General features: G+C 45.3%; 1 protein-coding gene across 1 annotated transcript in view; it reads left to right on the plus strand.

The window, feature by feature from the left end:
* The window catches only part of LOC149348746 (ATP-binding cassette sub-family C member 3-like), an 86025-nt gene that overhangs the window by 30348 nt on the left and 38326 nt on the right, over positions 1-17351 (plus strand). The window contains exons 8-14 of the mRNA XM_089588307.1: positions 2679-2810; positions 6736-6898; positions 8084-8341; positions 9038-9241; positions 12869-13015; positions 14275-14371; positions 16688-16890. Of these exons, the coding sequence (XP_089444433.1) occupies positions 2679-2810; positions 6736-6898; positions 8084-8341; positions 9038-9241; positions 12869-13015; positions 14275-14371; positions 16688-16890 (1204 nt within the window). The remainder of the gene's footprint in view (positions 1-2678; positions 2811-6735; positions 6899-8083; positions 8342-9037; positions 9242-12868; positions 13016-14274; positions 14372-16687; positions 16891-17351) is intronic.

Genomic DNA, 17351 nt, shown 5'->3' on the forward strand with positions numbered 1-17351 from the left:
CTGGGGATGCATTACGATCGAGCCACACAGTATGGCTCGGAAGCAACTCTCCTGGGCTTCAGACTTTCGACAAGGGGTGCACATGGCAAGAATAGAGGGATCAGCAGAACTAAGCCCGGATGGGAACTCGTAAAAGGTGCACTGGAGAAGAGTATGAACTCATGTTTTTACCGTGGGAACTCAATCAACATGTTCCGAGCATTCTTACAAACTTCGAATTACTGCCCTGTGCGGCCGATTTCCCTAAATTAAATCGGGTTAAACATCCCGGCTCCCGCCATTTTTTGAACTCACCGCAGACGGTAGGAGGAGTCAAGCTACCTTCAGCCAGTCCCGTGGCGGCTTGCCGCTGTGCCATCGGCGGAGTGATGCGTAGCGATCGGCAAAAGAAAAGAGTCCACGCGTATTTTTATTTCCGTGGGCCTAATTTGCGGCTGTACTGCCTCTGACTTGGTTTATTTACTCACAGAAAGCTAAAAGAACAAAATAAAAGCGAAAGCGAACCCGCCACGCGACTGGCTTAAAATCACTCCACGCGTTAGTTGACTTCTCCTACCGTCTGCGGCGAATTCGAAAAACGGCGGTAGTCGGGACGTTTAATCCGATTTAAATTATGGAAATCGGCCGCACAGGACAATATTTCGAAGTTTCTAAGAATGCTCGGAACGTGTACATCGAGTTCCCGCGGTGAAAACACGAGTTCAGAACTTCAGATTCCTCTTCAGTGCACCTTTAACACTAAGCTACATACCATGCCATTTGTTAGTGCATTCCATCCGCTGACTGCTTGAGGGAAGAAATAATGCCTAACTATGTCACAATGAAATCTAAATTCTTCTAAATGTTTACAGTGCTTTGATCGCGTGTTTCTTATTGATGAAGGTGACAGGCACTGGTCTATGTGAGCTTTCAGGGCTCCATTCAGAAGTATAAATATGAACGTAATGAGTAAGAAATGCGCTCGGCTACTTAGAGTGGGGAGAAAGCTTGATTAAGAAGATCGTTGAGAGAGTCACGTCTTCGATATTTATTATAAATAGATCAACCTGCCCTCCTCTGAAAACACTCTAGTTTCAATGATAAGTTGCTTTGTGTAAGGGATCAAGGTCACAACGTATTATTCAAGAATAGGAAGAATCAGGTATGTGTAGGCCAATAGCTTTGTAGCAAGGGATGTTTCAGGGAGAAATGTGCGACAAAAGCTTCACTTATTGTGAGAAACATTCCTGTTCCACTTTAGGTTGGAAGAAAGAACACCAAGGTATTTAAATTACTCCACCGATTTATTTGTTTGATTAATTCTATAAGGGAATATAAGTAGTTTCCTCATCCTCGTCACTGTCATAGATGTTTTCTCAATTTTTTCTCGGTTTCCTCCTCCTGGACAGAGCAGCCGCTCTGTCCTTAAGGGTTCAACTTAAGGGTTCAAACCCTACGAGCGGAATTCGTGATCCTGTTTGTCGGTCACTTCTTTCTTCCTTTCTTCTTTCACTCCCTCCTTTATCCCTTACCATACAGCGTGGTTCGGGCGTCGACTGAGATATGTGACTCACTCCGTCATTTCCTTTCCTCAGAAAACCAACCGTGTGACCAACTGCACACGAGCTTCGCTCTCCCGATCCAGCCTAAAAAATTGGCAGTGGCTTAGCTCGGCTATGCCAGGATATACGTAGCGAAAGCAGGCATGCGACACAGCTGGCGAAGCGAGCGGAGGCGAGCGCTACGACGAGGCAAGCGGTGTGACGTCATACCAAATGGAGGCAGCGGTGGCTCCGCGGCGAGGCGCGCGTTGTGACGTCACGCCAGATGGCGCGGCGAGCGCGCGGCGTCCGCCAGCTGCGGCGGTTGCTAGGCAACGGCTCAAGGTCGGTCTCTGCCTCCTCGGAGCACCGCCACAGGGAAATTGCAAGTTCGTGGCCAATGTAGCTTTTGCTACAAAATCAGTGTGACACGCCGTATCCCTTCTATACTCTCGCCTACCCGTCAACTGCCACCCGTCACACTGTCTTCGTATTTGCTTTCCCACTGCGGCAATACATAGCAATAAAGAAAAAAAGCGGCGATAGCATAGTGCTCTTGTGTAGTGGCCAGCGAAGCTGATCTGTTCACGCCGCCGCGGGTTCGAATCCCTGTCACGGCAATATTTACTTATTTATGGCATGGCCATGGTCATCCTGAAGGTGAAGCTTCACACAAACTCGGTGTGCTTTTGCACTAAAAAAACAACTTTGAGATCACTGCGGCGACTTGCATTGGAGCAATGTGAAAGCAAAATGTCCACATACTATATCGACGTCCGTGGCTGCTCTGACGTTCATGTACTATATCGACGTCCGTGGCCATTTTGACGTCTAAGCATATATTTTCGCGTCTAATCGACTAATTACACATCATCGACGAAATTTTTCCCACGGCAACATTTTATCACCCACTATCTGTCACAATCACACACACATTTGTCTACAGAGAACGGCGCATTCGTGCGGACAAAATTTGCGGACACTTTTTGCTGATGCGACAGAGCCATATAATGTTTTCATATTAATATGGTATTTTCACGTAATTTTTTTTCTTGTCTTATTTTTACCTTTAACTAGCCCCACTCGAGAATGTTGTCAAATATTATTACTATTGCTATCAGGAGGCAACATGTCGCCTTCATTTGTTTTTTTTTTCAGTGAAATTCGGCCTGGGCGCCGGCGTGTTTTCATAACTACGCTCTTCAGAGTGTTGTGGGTGGACGTCCTACGGATGTTGTTGTCCACTGTGGCCTACTATGCCTGCCTTTTCGCTAGGATCCCAGCCTTGGAGTGAGTGATTACCCCAGTCACAGTGCGAGCGGTATATTCGCTTCGTATCCAACTGTTCCTTTGCACCCAGTACACATTACGTAGCATTAGAAGCGCTCGGTAGCTACACCTGATGTTGATAGCATTCAAATGTATCCATTCAGACATCAGGCACAGTAAGTATCCACGAGAACAAAGGGTTCAGGGATAAAGAAGGAAATGGGAATACATCTATAGAAGACTTTATTGAGAACCGATTGGAGGATTGACTGAACAAAAGGTTCGCCGGGTGACTTTGACTATCACATCATATTTTGATAGTTGACTATGGCACCATATTTCTTAGAGTTCCCTGTCGAAGGTCCGATGAACAGGCTTTCAAAATAACGATAAATACAGATGGTTCGAAATCACATTACGGATTAATATAATATCCAGTGTCCCATAAAGATCCACGAAGAACCATATGTGCACGGAAGGCATGTAATCAATGTAAGGCCGCAATGACGCCATTCTTTTCGTTCGATTATTACAATCCGCCCGCCGGACTGACTGACTGCAGTCACAACGAGGTCATGGGCAAAAATGAAGTGCAAAAAGAACAAGAGTAGAATGTAAATAAAATGACCTCATCCCCCCTTCCGTGGACCACAAAGCACCACTTCACCATATACGGACGCAGTAATAAGGCCTGTCATTACAGAGACGGTCATGCATTCAACATCGTCGTGTTTGAAATGTGCCCGTTAGTCGTGCGCTCAGCGATGTTTGTAAACAAATAGCGCCTTGTACTTACTTAGGAAGTTCTAGTCGCGGAACATCACATTTTTAGAAATAGAGACTCAGTGTCTGACAATAACTGCGCGGTCATGGTCCTACAAGCGTTACGCTTCGGGCTCCCGTGCTCTCTCTGTATTTCTTTCATCAAATAAATCAGGCAGTGCTACTGGGCGCTTCTTTTACCACAATGCCGTGAAAACAAATACGAAGCAGCGCCCAAAATATCTATTTTTGACATGTAATCTTTAACAACAATGCTGGAACAACAACGACTTCATTTCTATCCTCCTTAGAGTAGTTCGTGACGCCGCCGCAGCATGGCGTTAGTTTCATGAAAATCGCCAATGACCGTTGGGCATTCTAAAAGACAGTGGGTGTTTAAGATGGGCTACGAGTGGGCACCCAAAAACTGACGTGTAGGACATTTTGTAGAAAAGGAGGGTTTATTGCGTCCACCCAGGCAAAGATGGCATCCAGCACGTCCGAGTGCGCATACCAGCACATCTCTCCCATCAGGACAGCGCGAGAAATTCAACAGTGGGAGAGGTTGCCACATTTTTGTGGGCAGCAGGGACATGAACTAGTGGCCCGCTGATGGTGCAGATATGCCCTGGTCGGTGCATGGAAGACGTTGAGTTTTGAGCAGGAGATTAATGGAACAGTCTGCAGAGAATTTACCGTGACGATTTCAATAAATGGCTGGGGCTCAAAATAAAACACCACAGCTTCTCTTTAAAAGCAAAAGAGCGGCCTAAAGGTATATAGAATTTCAGCACTCAAAAGTCAATAGGGCGCAAAAAATTCTTCAAACCGCATTTCAAAATGCGAAATTGTGAAGGTGATATGTAGTAAAGTTGATAGACTGACAACAATATTTGGTCAAAACCAAAAAAAAAAACGCCGCGCCATGTTTGCAGCCGCCGTCAACCTGCTTCAAAAGGGACCCTCCCAACATCGATCTATCCATTGGTTGCACACAGGGCATGTTCAGTAATGGATGTTTTCTGTAACCCCAATCTGTCTTAAAATTATGCTTTGTGTGAGCTTGATATTTTTGCATTTAGAGAGCTGCACGCTGGCTGGGCAGCACATGCAGGACGCTCAGTGTCACTGTGAAAGAGTTAGCGAGCTTTGAAAGACATTGGGCAAACTCTTTAACCGTGTTTATATTCATTCTCGACAATACCTGACCCACCCTCATAAAGCTACTATTGAAAGCTGATGTTTTTTTTTCTTTCAATACGTTTTGCCTTGGGACTTGAGCTCACCGCAAAAAAGATCGAATGCAAGCAACAGTGAATTCAGTGCATGTGAGAAGAACGGGAGAGGGAGGCGAACTCAAAAACTTATGCGAAAAAATTGGTATCATTTAGGAGATGTCTTGTAACTTTGCGCAAATCTCTAACAAGTGAATAAAGAAATTGAGAGGACACTTGGCAACTAAAGTGTTGAGAGGCGAAAGCCGAGGACACTGTGCCGTGACGACTTCCGGTGGATGTGACGTCACACCGTTCCCGTGGCTATATCGATACCTGCATTATACATCTTTCGGGGATCTTAAGTGTTAATTACGCTTAATTACACATTTTTCGATCTAATTTGACACAAATCCGACGTTTTTCCGACCATTTTGTGAAAATTTTCACTATGCCGTGACGACTTCCGGTGGATGTGACGTCACATCGTTTCCGTGGCTAAATCGACGTCCGCGCTATATTGACGCATTTGGTTGTTTTCTTTGCTTTTCGCTATAATTGCGTATAATTAATTACCTAATCACTCTACACTCATCAAACTTGGCGTCAAGGTTACATTTTGTCCCCTCTATCTAATGCTACCATTCGTTTTCTCCTATCTTTTTTGTTCCCGAGTTTAAATGCTGCCAAATGTGTGACACCCTCTGCTAACGGACAAGGGTATGAGCCAATAAAGGCTTTCGCCTTAATATGAATACCAACTCTGCCGCGTATGAGTGACCTCCAGCGGATACTAGCTCCCCGCATTCCGCTGTGCAACATCTACTCTATTTGTAGCGAATCATAAGCATAGCGAAAAAAATATGTTTGATCATTTGTGAACAGCGAACCCTGTTTTTAACCTGTGTTCTTCAAAAAAAAACCAATTAAATCTAAGTTGGTTACGTGGCTCTAGCCTGTGTTTGTACCTCTTTGCTATATTCGTGTTCACATCATCCGGACATCTTTGCGGAACTTCATTCTACTTTTAAGTCGTGAATCCCTCCTCCGTTCTGTCTCTGCATCGACGCTTACCGTTTTAATTGAATAATGGAATTGAGTGGGCGAGTTGGTTTTCCATCTTGACAGTGAAAGCGCTCAAAAGGACAAGGACGACAGAAAAGGAAAGACATACAAAGCGCTTACTTTCAACTGATTTTATTTCATGCGAAAGACAACTTTATACTCATGGTAATCACCTGCGCATGCTTAAAAGAACATTACCAACTAGTGATAGCTGGCACGTTCTTTCAGACAACCGGCATGCCCGATGTAAGATAGGACATCTCTTTATCCGACACCAAAATTGATGGAGCGCTTACGCAATCATCGCCCGCTCGTGCTATCTCAAGAGCCTCCACAATCTCTCTCGTTATTTGACATCTACTTTTAAAAAGTACCTTACACCTGCGAAGATCGGGACGGCAGCCTTCCTTGTTTTTCTTGCTTTTCCATTTGCACTTCAGACAACACAGACTCAAGTGCCCACCTCTTTTGTTTTCCACGTTGTAACTATGCTCTCCTAACCTCTCATTTATGCATCTTCCCGTCTGTGCTCTATATTATTTGCCACATATCAAGGGCACCCTGTACACGACGCCTTCTACGCTTCTTACAAATGGCTTTTGGTGCCTGATTGTGCAAGCGGCCTTTCCCTGGTTTCCCTGGTTTCCAGGTGATTACCCTGAGTATAAAGTTGTCTTTCGCATGAAATAAAATCAGTTGAAAGTAAGCGCTTTGTATGTCTTTCCTTTTCTGTCGTCCTTGTCCTTTTGAGCGTTTTCACTACCGTTTTAAGTTGCTTTATAAATTGTTACACCCAGTGACGAAGTGTTCTATTTCGTAATTTACTAATCAATACGGCTTTCTAAAGTTTGCAAATAAGTGGCCGCAGTATGCTTCGTTTAATAAGTAATCGTCTCCTTTTCTAGGTTGCTAATAAACAGCTCCATCGGCGTTAGTAAGGAGGCCGCTGTTCTCCTGTTTACAGCCACGACTGTTTTTGAATTGCTGATAACATCCTACTACATGGACCTCCAATGCGTTTTTGCATGCAGAATACGCTCCATGCTTCAGGGGCTCGTATTCCAAAAGGTATGCTCCTGAAAATTGCTGCCACGGTGTTTCCTGTGGAGCGCTCCACTTCACGAAGTGACTTCACGTCCCAGCTATATTCCTTTCACATCACCTTTCAGTTTATTATTTGCAGTATTAAAGCACAGCGCATGGTAAAAATTGTGTGCACACTTTGGCAACTTAAGTGTTGAGAGGCGAAAGCCGAGGCCATTATGCCGTGACGACTTCCGCTGGATGTGACATCGCACCGTTCCCGCGGCTATATCGACACCCAAATTGTACATCTTTCGCAGATCTTAAGTGTTAATTACGCTTAATTACACATTTCTCCATCTAATTTGACGCAAGTCCGACGTTTTTCTGACCATTATGTGACAATTTTCACTATGCCAAGACGGCTTCCGGTGGATGCGACGTCACACCGTTCCCGTGGCTATATTGACGACCGCGCTATTTCGACGCTATTTCGACATTTTTGCCCATGATAATTAACTAATAACCTACAGTCAGCAAACTTGGCTTCTAGGTGCATTTTTTCCTCCTGTATCTGAAGCAACCATTGCTTTTCTTCTATCGTTTTTAGTTCCCGAGTTATACGCGTGTGACACGCTTTGTTAACGGACAATAGTATGAGCCATTAAAGGGATCCAAATTCGATAAAGATATTACAAACAATTGCAGTAAAACAGCATAAGATAGATACATTTTAGAGCGAAAGCTCTACTACTCGAGGTAGAACTCATAGTTTCCTTTCGCTTTGCGCGTTTGACCTTGAAGCCCAACCAAGGTCAAACCAGGCACACACGCCCAGGACTAGCAATGTATGACAATGTGTCTTGCTGCGCATAGCCTTGATATTCCTATACGATATGGTCATAACTAATGACCAGCTTCCACGTGATCAATGACCAGCGGTCAGTTAACCTTTGATCTTGACCTTTAGAGTTAAAATTTGACCTTGACCTTTCGAGTTGAAACGTCAATCGATGACGTACCAATGACATCGCACCATTCTTCGCTATTGATATCGCCGGCTTTGCTTTCACTCGTCTACTAGGTTCAGCCTAGGGGAACGGCATCAATTTTTTTTTTTTCAAGTGAGAAAAACCACGAGCAACGGGTTAGAGAAGAACTTAATTAATAAATGCATATCTTTGCCATTTTCAAGACTCAAGGCAGCGTTGTCAAACTTTAACCTTCCAGGTTACGGCGATGTCGGCCCGTAGCCGGGCGCGCTACCCCGTGGGCCACATAACCTCACTCCTGAGTATCGACTGCTGGCGTGTCTGCGTCTGCTCATTCTTTGTACCTCTGCCGCTCTTTGGAGCACTCTTTCTGCCTTTCGTCTTCTGGATGCTCTCTGCACGCGCTGGAGTCGGACCGTCGCTATGCTGCGCGGCGTGGGCAGTACTAGTGCTCTGCCTACCCATCCTCTGCACTCGCCTCCAGAATTGGATGTGGGTAAGTGCGGCTGCTAACATTACACAGCTGCGGTCAGTACGATGCTTAAGGACTCTTTCACTATTGCATGCAGTGGCTCGCTTCTTTCACAAGGACATCTGTGTAGGTGCGTTCGGAAAAATCAGAGTGTAGTCGTCTTTTTCTGCACACCACCACACTTCATTCCACAGCACCCGGCTACTCCAACACTCAGCGCAAAAAGCCCCCACTACAGAGCTTACCATGTCCGTGGTTTAGTTTTGACGGGAATACAAGCTGCGCCACTGCGCGGAACAATGGACTCGGCAGTCGGCAGCGCTTCCCACCTTGGCATGGAATGCGTTTTACCAGATGGGGCTTCCACGCGCAAGTGATTCGGACCAAATTCGCGGACTAATAATACGCGCAAGCATTGGTCATCTGCAAATATGATGCCACAGTAGCTTTTGGCCGCAGCTACGTTGCAATTTTAGATCTAGAAGCGCGGAAAAATGCCATCCTCAATTTTACGAATTTCTCGATTCAACGAATTAATTCCTGGTTGCTCTTTACTTCGTTAAACCGAGTTCCAACTGTAAAATTTTTTGGTTCTTCTTCTAGTAGAGCCTCTCATTGGATATTAAAGAAACCTCCATTTAATTATAAAGCTTTAATATGTAGATACAGGCCAAATATAATGTCTCTTGTGTCCCTTTAACTAAATAGCTTTTCTTACAGGCAAAAGCGACTAAGGCTCGCGACGAGCGTCTCAAGGCCACAACTGATCTCCTCTCTTCGATACGCGTCGTGAAGATGTACGCCTGGGAAGATGCCCTGCAGGAGCGCATACTTCGCTTCAGAAACGCCGAGATCAAATGGCTCTTCAGAGTAAACCTGACGGACGCCATTTTGGACAGCATCTACTCATCCACCAGCTCAGTGGTAAGTGTGGTGCAAATATACACGATAGGCAGCAGCACCAGTGCCACTCCAAAAGCTGCTAACGCATATCTGGTTTTTCGTTTTATCAAATTCACCGGGGAAGCCGAGGATTCAACTCTGTTATCATTGCGCACGGCCAGAGTTAGAAAAGCCGTCACAGCGGACTCAAGCACGCCTCATACCGTTTGTGCATACAGTGAAAAGTCAGGGGTGTCTGTAAAAAAAAAGCATTGGCTGGGATCCAACCTGTTTTAACCTAGTTTACAGAGCGGAATCTCGATTAAGAATGATTGTACACGGTTTGCTGCGGTTTGTTTTCTCGCTGTCTCCTTCCCCAACGCAGTTTGTCGTCCTTGATGATAAGAATCATCAGATTCAACCAGCCGTCTAAGATACACCGCCGCCGAAACACTGGTTTCAGCGCGCGACTCCTCTATGGCTATCCGCGAACGTCAAGCAAAGTTTCACGCTTTTTATTATCTTATCAGATGAACGGCGAGTCACGTGCTTGAGTGCAACTGTGGGGTGAGTGTTGAATCACATGATTCACATCACATCATGTGATGTGATGTGAATCACATGTTGGGGTGAGTGTTGGGGCGTGCCCCGAATTCCTTTGTAAATAAAGTTTTCTCTCTCTCTTGAATCACATTGTTCAGCGCAAATGCGAAGGCGAGAGAACGCGGTCGGCTCCGCGCGCCGCAGCTGCGACGAGTCACATGGTATGAAGTCACAGCCACAACCCCGCTCCGCCGCTTGAAGCTCATTCGTCGTTGCGACATAACCTCGACGTATTGCATGGGCGAAGTAGAGCTTCCGCTCTATAACAACGTTATGACGGCTCTTCAAATCAGAAGGTTTATTCTCGTTATGTACGAGTTAGTATGCCCTGTTGAAAATGTATGCCCATCTTAACAGAGTTCTTTGTTTAATGCCTTCGGTGTACTAACGATTCAACAGATATTTTCACCAAAAGCGGAGTGGTGCGAATGATAGAATTCTGCTTTTTATTGATTGCATGCCTTTGAATGCAGGTAGGCATTCATTATTTCTTTGCAAAAAATTTGAAACGATCATGCGGACTCAAATTCAGAGCACTTTCTTAAGAAAGCTGTTTTTTCTTCCGCTGATGTACACTCAGAACTATACACCGCCCTAAACTTGAAGAACGATTTAGCTCTGTGCAATGAAATTGTTCAAATCGGTGGCAATGCTTGTATATGCGGGGATCGTGAAAGCGGAAATGGCTTTATTTGAGGGATGCTTCCAGTACTTATCGTCTGACTGAGCGGCCGCAGTTGACGCAAGATATGCCTCACCGAAGATAACCAGAAATTACTGCAGCACATTTAGCCTCACTAATCATGATAATTTACAAGAAGGTGCATAGGGTCGAAACAGCATTTTCATTTACGCGCATAGGAATATTGTCAATGAACCATTATAGCGTTTTCTATCATATGCGTTTCTCTCTGTCGGCCAACTTTCTGCGAAGAAAATTTCATGTATTTTGTATTTTGCTGTACATGTATAATGATACGGACGGTAGTCTGACGGCATGGTGTCGATATTCAAACGTAAGAAAGTTGGTTATTTTTATCAAGAGTACCACACCCAAGAACTCAGGACAAATGCATTTTTGAACGGGAAAGAGTTTATGAGCGCAATGTTTTCATATATTGCAAGATTTCACTATAACAATCAATGCATCCGCAGATCTCCCGTCGGCAGGCTTGAATTTCTTTGCTGTTGACGTTTTTGTTATCGTCAAAAGCATTCCCCATTGACTTTCTATGGCATTCTTAACTGCTCCAATACGAGCAATGGTAACATTAGAAAAGAAAGTTTTTGCTACAAATAGGCAGATTGGGTCATTATCTTCAATATTTTCATTACAGTTTTCCAATATTCAAAACTTTTTTCCAACATTGTTGGACTTGGGCGGGCTTGAAACAGTTTCTAACCATGTCAGATAAAGATGTCCGTTTTCTAAGCGCCATGCAGTTGACCGCGTGTGCCAATAGGCCTTCTCGATGCACAGAAGAGCACCTACAATGCTTCTTTAAGGACTGCTGCTTCTTCCTACCACGGGCATTCTCTGTTCTTCAACGTTTGTCCAGTTTCTTCTTCGTCATACCAGACAAACAGCAGCAATTCGCAAGATTACTTCAACCTCACGCACGCCAACTATCGAAAGCAGTTCTAGAAAGAAAGAGCGCCCAGCAACTGTGGCGGGTGGTGGCCTTTAATACAGGAAGCTTCGGTAAACTACACACAGAAAGAAAACTGTGTCAAACATAGCGACCCCCTCTCATAGGGCGAAGCCTCGCGGGTTTGTCAGTCTCAGGCATTGAGGAACAGTTTCTGTTTGTTGATCATTTTAAGGCGAAGGCCTTTAATGCCTCATCGTTGTCGACAGAAGGTTGTCAGCAGAGCTGTTAATGGTTATGACGTCAGAGTGCGCGGATTCGCAGTAATGAGGTCACCGACGGATGCCTGACGCCCCCTCTTGGACCAGACGACAACTAATAAAATATAGTTGCCCGCTCCAACAGGGGGCGTAAGGCGTCCGTGGGTGACCACATTACCTACCTCATTACTGCGAACAGTGGATATAACCGAACTAATCGAAGCAGAGAGTCGTGCTAAAGAAGCAGTCAAAGTGTGTAGTTGTAACGTGCAGTCAAAGTGTGTGCTCAAATAAAGCACTAGTACAGTACAGACAGCCTTGCAGTCAATGCTAAACAGTGCGCCAGGAAAGGCTTTCACCTTGCAGCACTTCAGCGAGCCAAAGTGCCGCCTGATTTTTTTTTCTGGTAAAATTGCCTCGGGAAAGATACTTGCACAGTAAGATTTCGTGAGAGGTGCCCGATCACGGTGAATCGCTCTAGCGAACTTTACAACAGCCTTGCTCGAGCTTAATAAATCTTCCTTGTTGAGTCAGAGGATGAAGTAAATGAACCAAATGACCCTTCAGGAGCTGCATATACACGGCTCCTTAATACTCTCATATCATCGAATAAAAGGCGAAATGTTCATAAAAGTAGCTACTACAATAAATGGCCGAAATGAGCAAATCTTTCCTAGAACCATTTAAAACAAAGATCGCAAACAATTGTTTTTAGTAAGGACGCGTCTAGCTTTTATGACAGCTCTTGTGCGGCCTCAGTAATACAATTTTTCTTTTTTTTTGATTTGCAAAAATGAATGCTTGAAGATACCTAAAATGGGATATATTTTTTTTTACAGAAGGAGTTATTTAAACAGGAAAAAAAATCAAAGGCACATAACTGAGTCCTTGAAACCACTTTTCATTTTCAGCGCGGGAATAAAAGAGCTCAACAGAATCTGCGTGATCTTGTAGAATGAAATTTTTGTTTATGCCATCTTGATATGCTTCCTAATAAAATTTGAAAATGGTAACAATTTTGTCAACTGAGCAATAATTTGCTCCTTAAGTATTACGAAAGGACTTCACAAAACGGAAGGTGCTTTGCTAGTTGTCCTCTTTTCTGACACCAGCTCCTGTTATGTTGGATCTTAGGTAGCGACAAGCCTACGTCACAAATATCCGAGCCTTTGCAACGTCTATATGAGGCGACTATGTGGCTATCATTTATATTGCAGCTTACGATCATCATGTTCACCACGCTTCCCCTCCTGGAGCCTGACGTCATCCTCACACCGGCGCTGTCCTTCTCCTGCGTGTCACTGCTGTCCATCACGGACCTCACCATGAACGGATGTGGACAGGCGCTCAGGAATATCAACCAAGTAAATGGTTATCTGTGTCCTAAAGCGGGAACATAAGCAAGGATTACATCTTGTTTCACATCGAGATGAAAAAATTTCCATGGCTCTGAAAAAAGTTGCAGTAACAGCCCAACGGGCGTTTTTGAGGCAAAAATGTTATTTCACAAATTACTCTGGTTTTTTCTTAATAACAAGCACGGAAAGCAAATGAACGTTTCCGATCTACCCGGCCTATTCTTCCGTCTTCTGAGTAATATCACATGTTGGAACGAAAAGATGAGAAAGTGCACACGGTGAACACAAAATAGGCGACACATTCATTCCTGATTCTAATGCTGGTTTGTACAGTGATTTGTGAGTGTCGTGTGATGACTTAAGCACATTCAAGGTGTACAGTCCGTGTTCGACGAGTAGTTCATTCTGCCCGCAAGTGCCCAGCATAGTGCCCTCTGTATGTGCTCAGAAGGTATGCTGCCTACTCAGCAGATGTTTGCAACTGCGCGTATTGTTATTGCATGCATTCTGTTTTTGTTCTCTCATACTTTTTAGCATAAGTTGCTTTTGGCTCCAGTTCTCTGCAAATTCAGGCCAACAAGGTAGGAGAACAGCAAACCTGTGGCCGAACAAGAGCTGAGGACATACATGACGTCGAGCAGTAAGCCGAATGTTTCCGAACAAATCCGAAAATTTTCCTTCAATGGTATTAAGCAGAAACACCAATCCAATGTTAAAGAATGGAAAGCGGTTCTTACGATTGATTTCGCATCCCGTCATCATTTTTTGTGGCAGTTGTCGCTTTAGCTTTTATTTAAACTTTGTTATAAGGGAGTAATTACTCATTGGAATCCACCCCAGCGCAGCCATACGGCTACAAAGGAAAGCTACACAGCATTCTCAGAAACCTTGTAGTTAAAGAAAAATTCGTCCTGGTCCGGGGTTCGAACCCGGAACCACCGCTACACCGGTGCACTCGCTCTACCAATTGAGCTAACCGGGACGGCAAGCTTATGGTAGGGCGAGAGCGAATTGATCAGTAACTCGAAGTGGGAAGTGTGTTGGTCAAATGTTTAGGAGAATCCCCCAAGGTTGTGTAGATTCGTAATAAGGGAGTAATTACTCATTGGCATCCACCCCAGCGCAGCCATACGGCTACAAAGGAAAGCTATACAGCTTTCTCAGGGTTTTTTAAACTTTAAACTTTAAAGCGTAGGTTTTTTAGAACGCAGACTTAAATATTGGGTCATTGCTGACAAATGCTTTCGTTTCTTTTTTTTTTTCAGGGTTCACTCTCACTGAAGAGAATCGCTGATTTCTGCACGGCCGAAGAACAGCACCCTAAGAGAGATATTTCCAATGCGCCTATTCCCAGGAAAAAAGGTAACCGGCCGAAGCCGTACTCGCAACATACATGAAAGCTACATTTTGTATTTATTGCATTTGTAATGATGTAATCTGTCTTCTGTCTAACGTTCAGCTTAAGCAGCTTCTGAAACTGTTGTTGTATGAGGGTTATCTATTATCGGTGCGGACTGCAAGGTAACCAAAGTCCATTAGATCAGGTAAGAGAAAACACCTTTTTGGTATCTCTGATCGGCGCCTTGACTAGTGTGTTTCAATAGCATCCCCAAAAGCTTTACCTGTGAAGTAAGGCAGCGTATAGACATTACGGTCTCCCTTCCCTATCTTTCGACTTGTTGCATTTGACAAGTACCTACATTATTAATGGAGCAGACGAGTACAACGCTTCTCGGTTATCGGCCCCGACGGCATTTGTGAATAACAAATGGGTGAAAATAAAAAACGAAACGGAAGGAAACTTTGGAAATACGTTTCTATGACGAGTTTTTACAATGAGAACTGTTAAATGACACTTTAAATACGTTTCCATGACGAAATTTTACTGCGATAGCTGTTTAACGCACAATTTGCGGTTATGTGTCGTTGGCGTTGTCGGCGTAGCACGAAGAACAAACCGAAGTTTTTAAGTAAAGTAAGTTTCTAAACTGCCGCTGCGCCGGCCGGCCCTACTTATTCCAAGCGCTAGTGACGCGGGTAGGGTGGGGGGAGGGGGGGGGGACACCCTGTGGCAAAAATCTTGCGCGACGTAAGAGCTCCGGTTCTTCCTCCTGCCCCAGCTTTGTCCTCGCGTGCAAGGGAATGCTTGTTTGCGTGTTGTTCGTGCTTCTCCTTGACCGTCCTGAGCATCGCAAGCACATTGTGAAGTATGTCAGAGGAGATGTCAAGCGGCTGCGACGAGGAATAGGTCGTGCGCAGCTGGCTGGCTGGACGTTTTTGATCGGTAACTGCATGACGCTGTGAACATGATGTATCTGAGCTAACTGCTTCGTCGGTCGAACTTCATCGAACTTCCCTTGTCAGCCGTTGTACCACTAGGTACTGAACAAACGCAGGAAAATGGTATTTTGTTGCCTCCCCAAGTCACCTCGAGCTCCTTCGTAAACGGGCTACAGCCATCGCAGGCGCAGACAAACTGCTAGCAAAGACATGCAAAATATGCGACGTCCACTAGTGCGTCTCTCATAGCCTCAGTCGCTTTGGGACGTTAAACCCCATAAACCAACCAACCGACGTCCACTAGCAGTTCGTTCTTTGCACTCCTTGGCAGAGAGAGGGAAGGAAGATGGCTTTCTTGACAACACAAAGGGAACAAGGGAGGGGGGTGGAGCCTCGGGGTGCTTTCATTTTGGCAAGATGACGTTTTAGTCGCAAAGCGTTCATCATTGGCGGGTTTTAAATATGCCCTTCGCTTCGAGGGGAAGTTCCAGTGGGGGACGAGGGTGCGATGAGAGTAAAGGTGCGGTGATGGGCACGATGAAGTTGAAGTTCGTTGTCTTTCCGGGTCAACCCAACCCAATCGGGCAGCTTGTCTGGGGACCACATTCAAAAAGCTCCAGTGCCAGAAGGAAGGGAAAACTTTATTTTCACTAATGCTTTTTCCTGCGGTTTCGGGGCATCTTCAGAGACGTCTTGGTTCTACCCCCAGGAGCCTTCTCTGTCAAAGTCGTCCGCCTCTAATCAATGGTCGGTTGCCCTCAGTCCAAGGGCTCCGCTGGCCACTGCCGCCCGTTGAGCTCGCTGTACCAGACCTTGTTGGTCTTCACAGCGGTCGCTGGACAGCAGAGTCTCCCACTGCTCCGCACTCGGGTTTTGTATTTTGGGGACCACGTGCCAGAAAAAAGCTTCGCTGTGCTATCCGGTTGAGCATGCATATATTCCGTTCTAAATCAAGTAAGTAACAGGTTGCATACAGTGCATTAAGAATGGACTTTCTGTGGAATCAATCCACCTCATTTAGTGAGCATACGCAACAGTAGATATTGTGTAGCCGCAGAAAAAAAATGTCAACTTGTGGGAGCAGCGTTTAACACACAAGCCTGCAAGAAAACTGTCATTTTTTTAGGTCTTCGGCACTTTCTTCAAGACTAGGAAAACCGAGTGCTGTCGGCCGCACGCAGTTCTCCTATTATTCCTCTGCCACCTTAGCCAGCTCTGCCATCTTAGCCAGAAACACGAGGAAAATATCCCCTGCGTCTTTCTATAGGCGATCAAAACACGTGGCAGTAACGAGCATTCATCAGCAGCCTCACGGACAGAGCACATGACTCTCTGAGCTAGACGTTTAAAGGATAGGTGGAACAAAACAGGTATATGTTCATCCCTCTTCCCTCGCAGGTTCCGTGACAATGACCAAATGCTCCTTTTCTTGGCCTCTGCCTGTGGATGGCAAGGCGGAAGCGCAGCTCGTTGACATCAGCCTGGATGTCGAACCCGGTTCCCTCATCGGTGTCGTAGGCTTCGTGGGAAGCGGAAAATCCTCGCTGCTCGCCGCAATTCTGGCCGACATGCAACTCAACGAAGGACACGTTTCGTGCACGGTGGGTACACAGTGAACGAAATGACCAGAACGAGAACCGCGGCAACTGCCCTTGCATACCCTGCCAGCGCTTAGGAAGTGACGTCAAGCCTATGGAAAAACACAATCAAAAATTTTCTGCCGCCACAAGTTTTTGCAGTATTTTAGGACACGGCTTGTAGTAACAACCCAAGTTCTTTTTACTAGCAGCAGAATTTTCGGTAGTACTGCGCAGTCCTTTGTCGTAGCGACGGCCCAGTTCTGTTTTGACAACAAGAAGTCTGTCGTTAAGACAGGACTACAAGACATTTTGCCTTATTTTGGGCGCGACTCTGACGTTTGTTTTCTCGACTGAGAAAGTAGGTTTGGCAGCCTTTGTAAGGATGGTGGGTTAAACATTAACCCAGCTTGGTACATAAGTGGATCGCATAAGTGAACCGTACATAAGTACATAAGTGAGCCGCCGTGGTGGCTCAGTGGTTA

Source organism: Amblyomma mixtum, chromosome 4 (genome assembly GCF_055824585.1).
Source record: "Amblyomma mixtum isolate Tamu chromosome 4, ASM5582458v1, whole genome shotgun sequence".
Lineage (NCBI taxonomy): Eukaryota > Metazoa > Arthropoda > Arachnida > Ixodida > Ixodidae > Amblyomma > Amblyomma mixtum.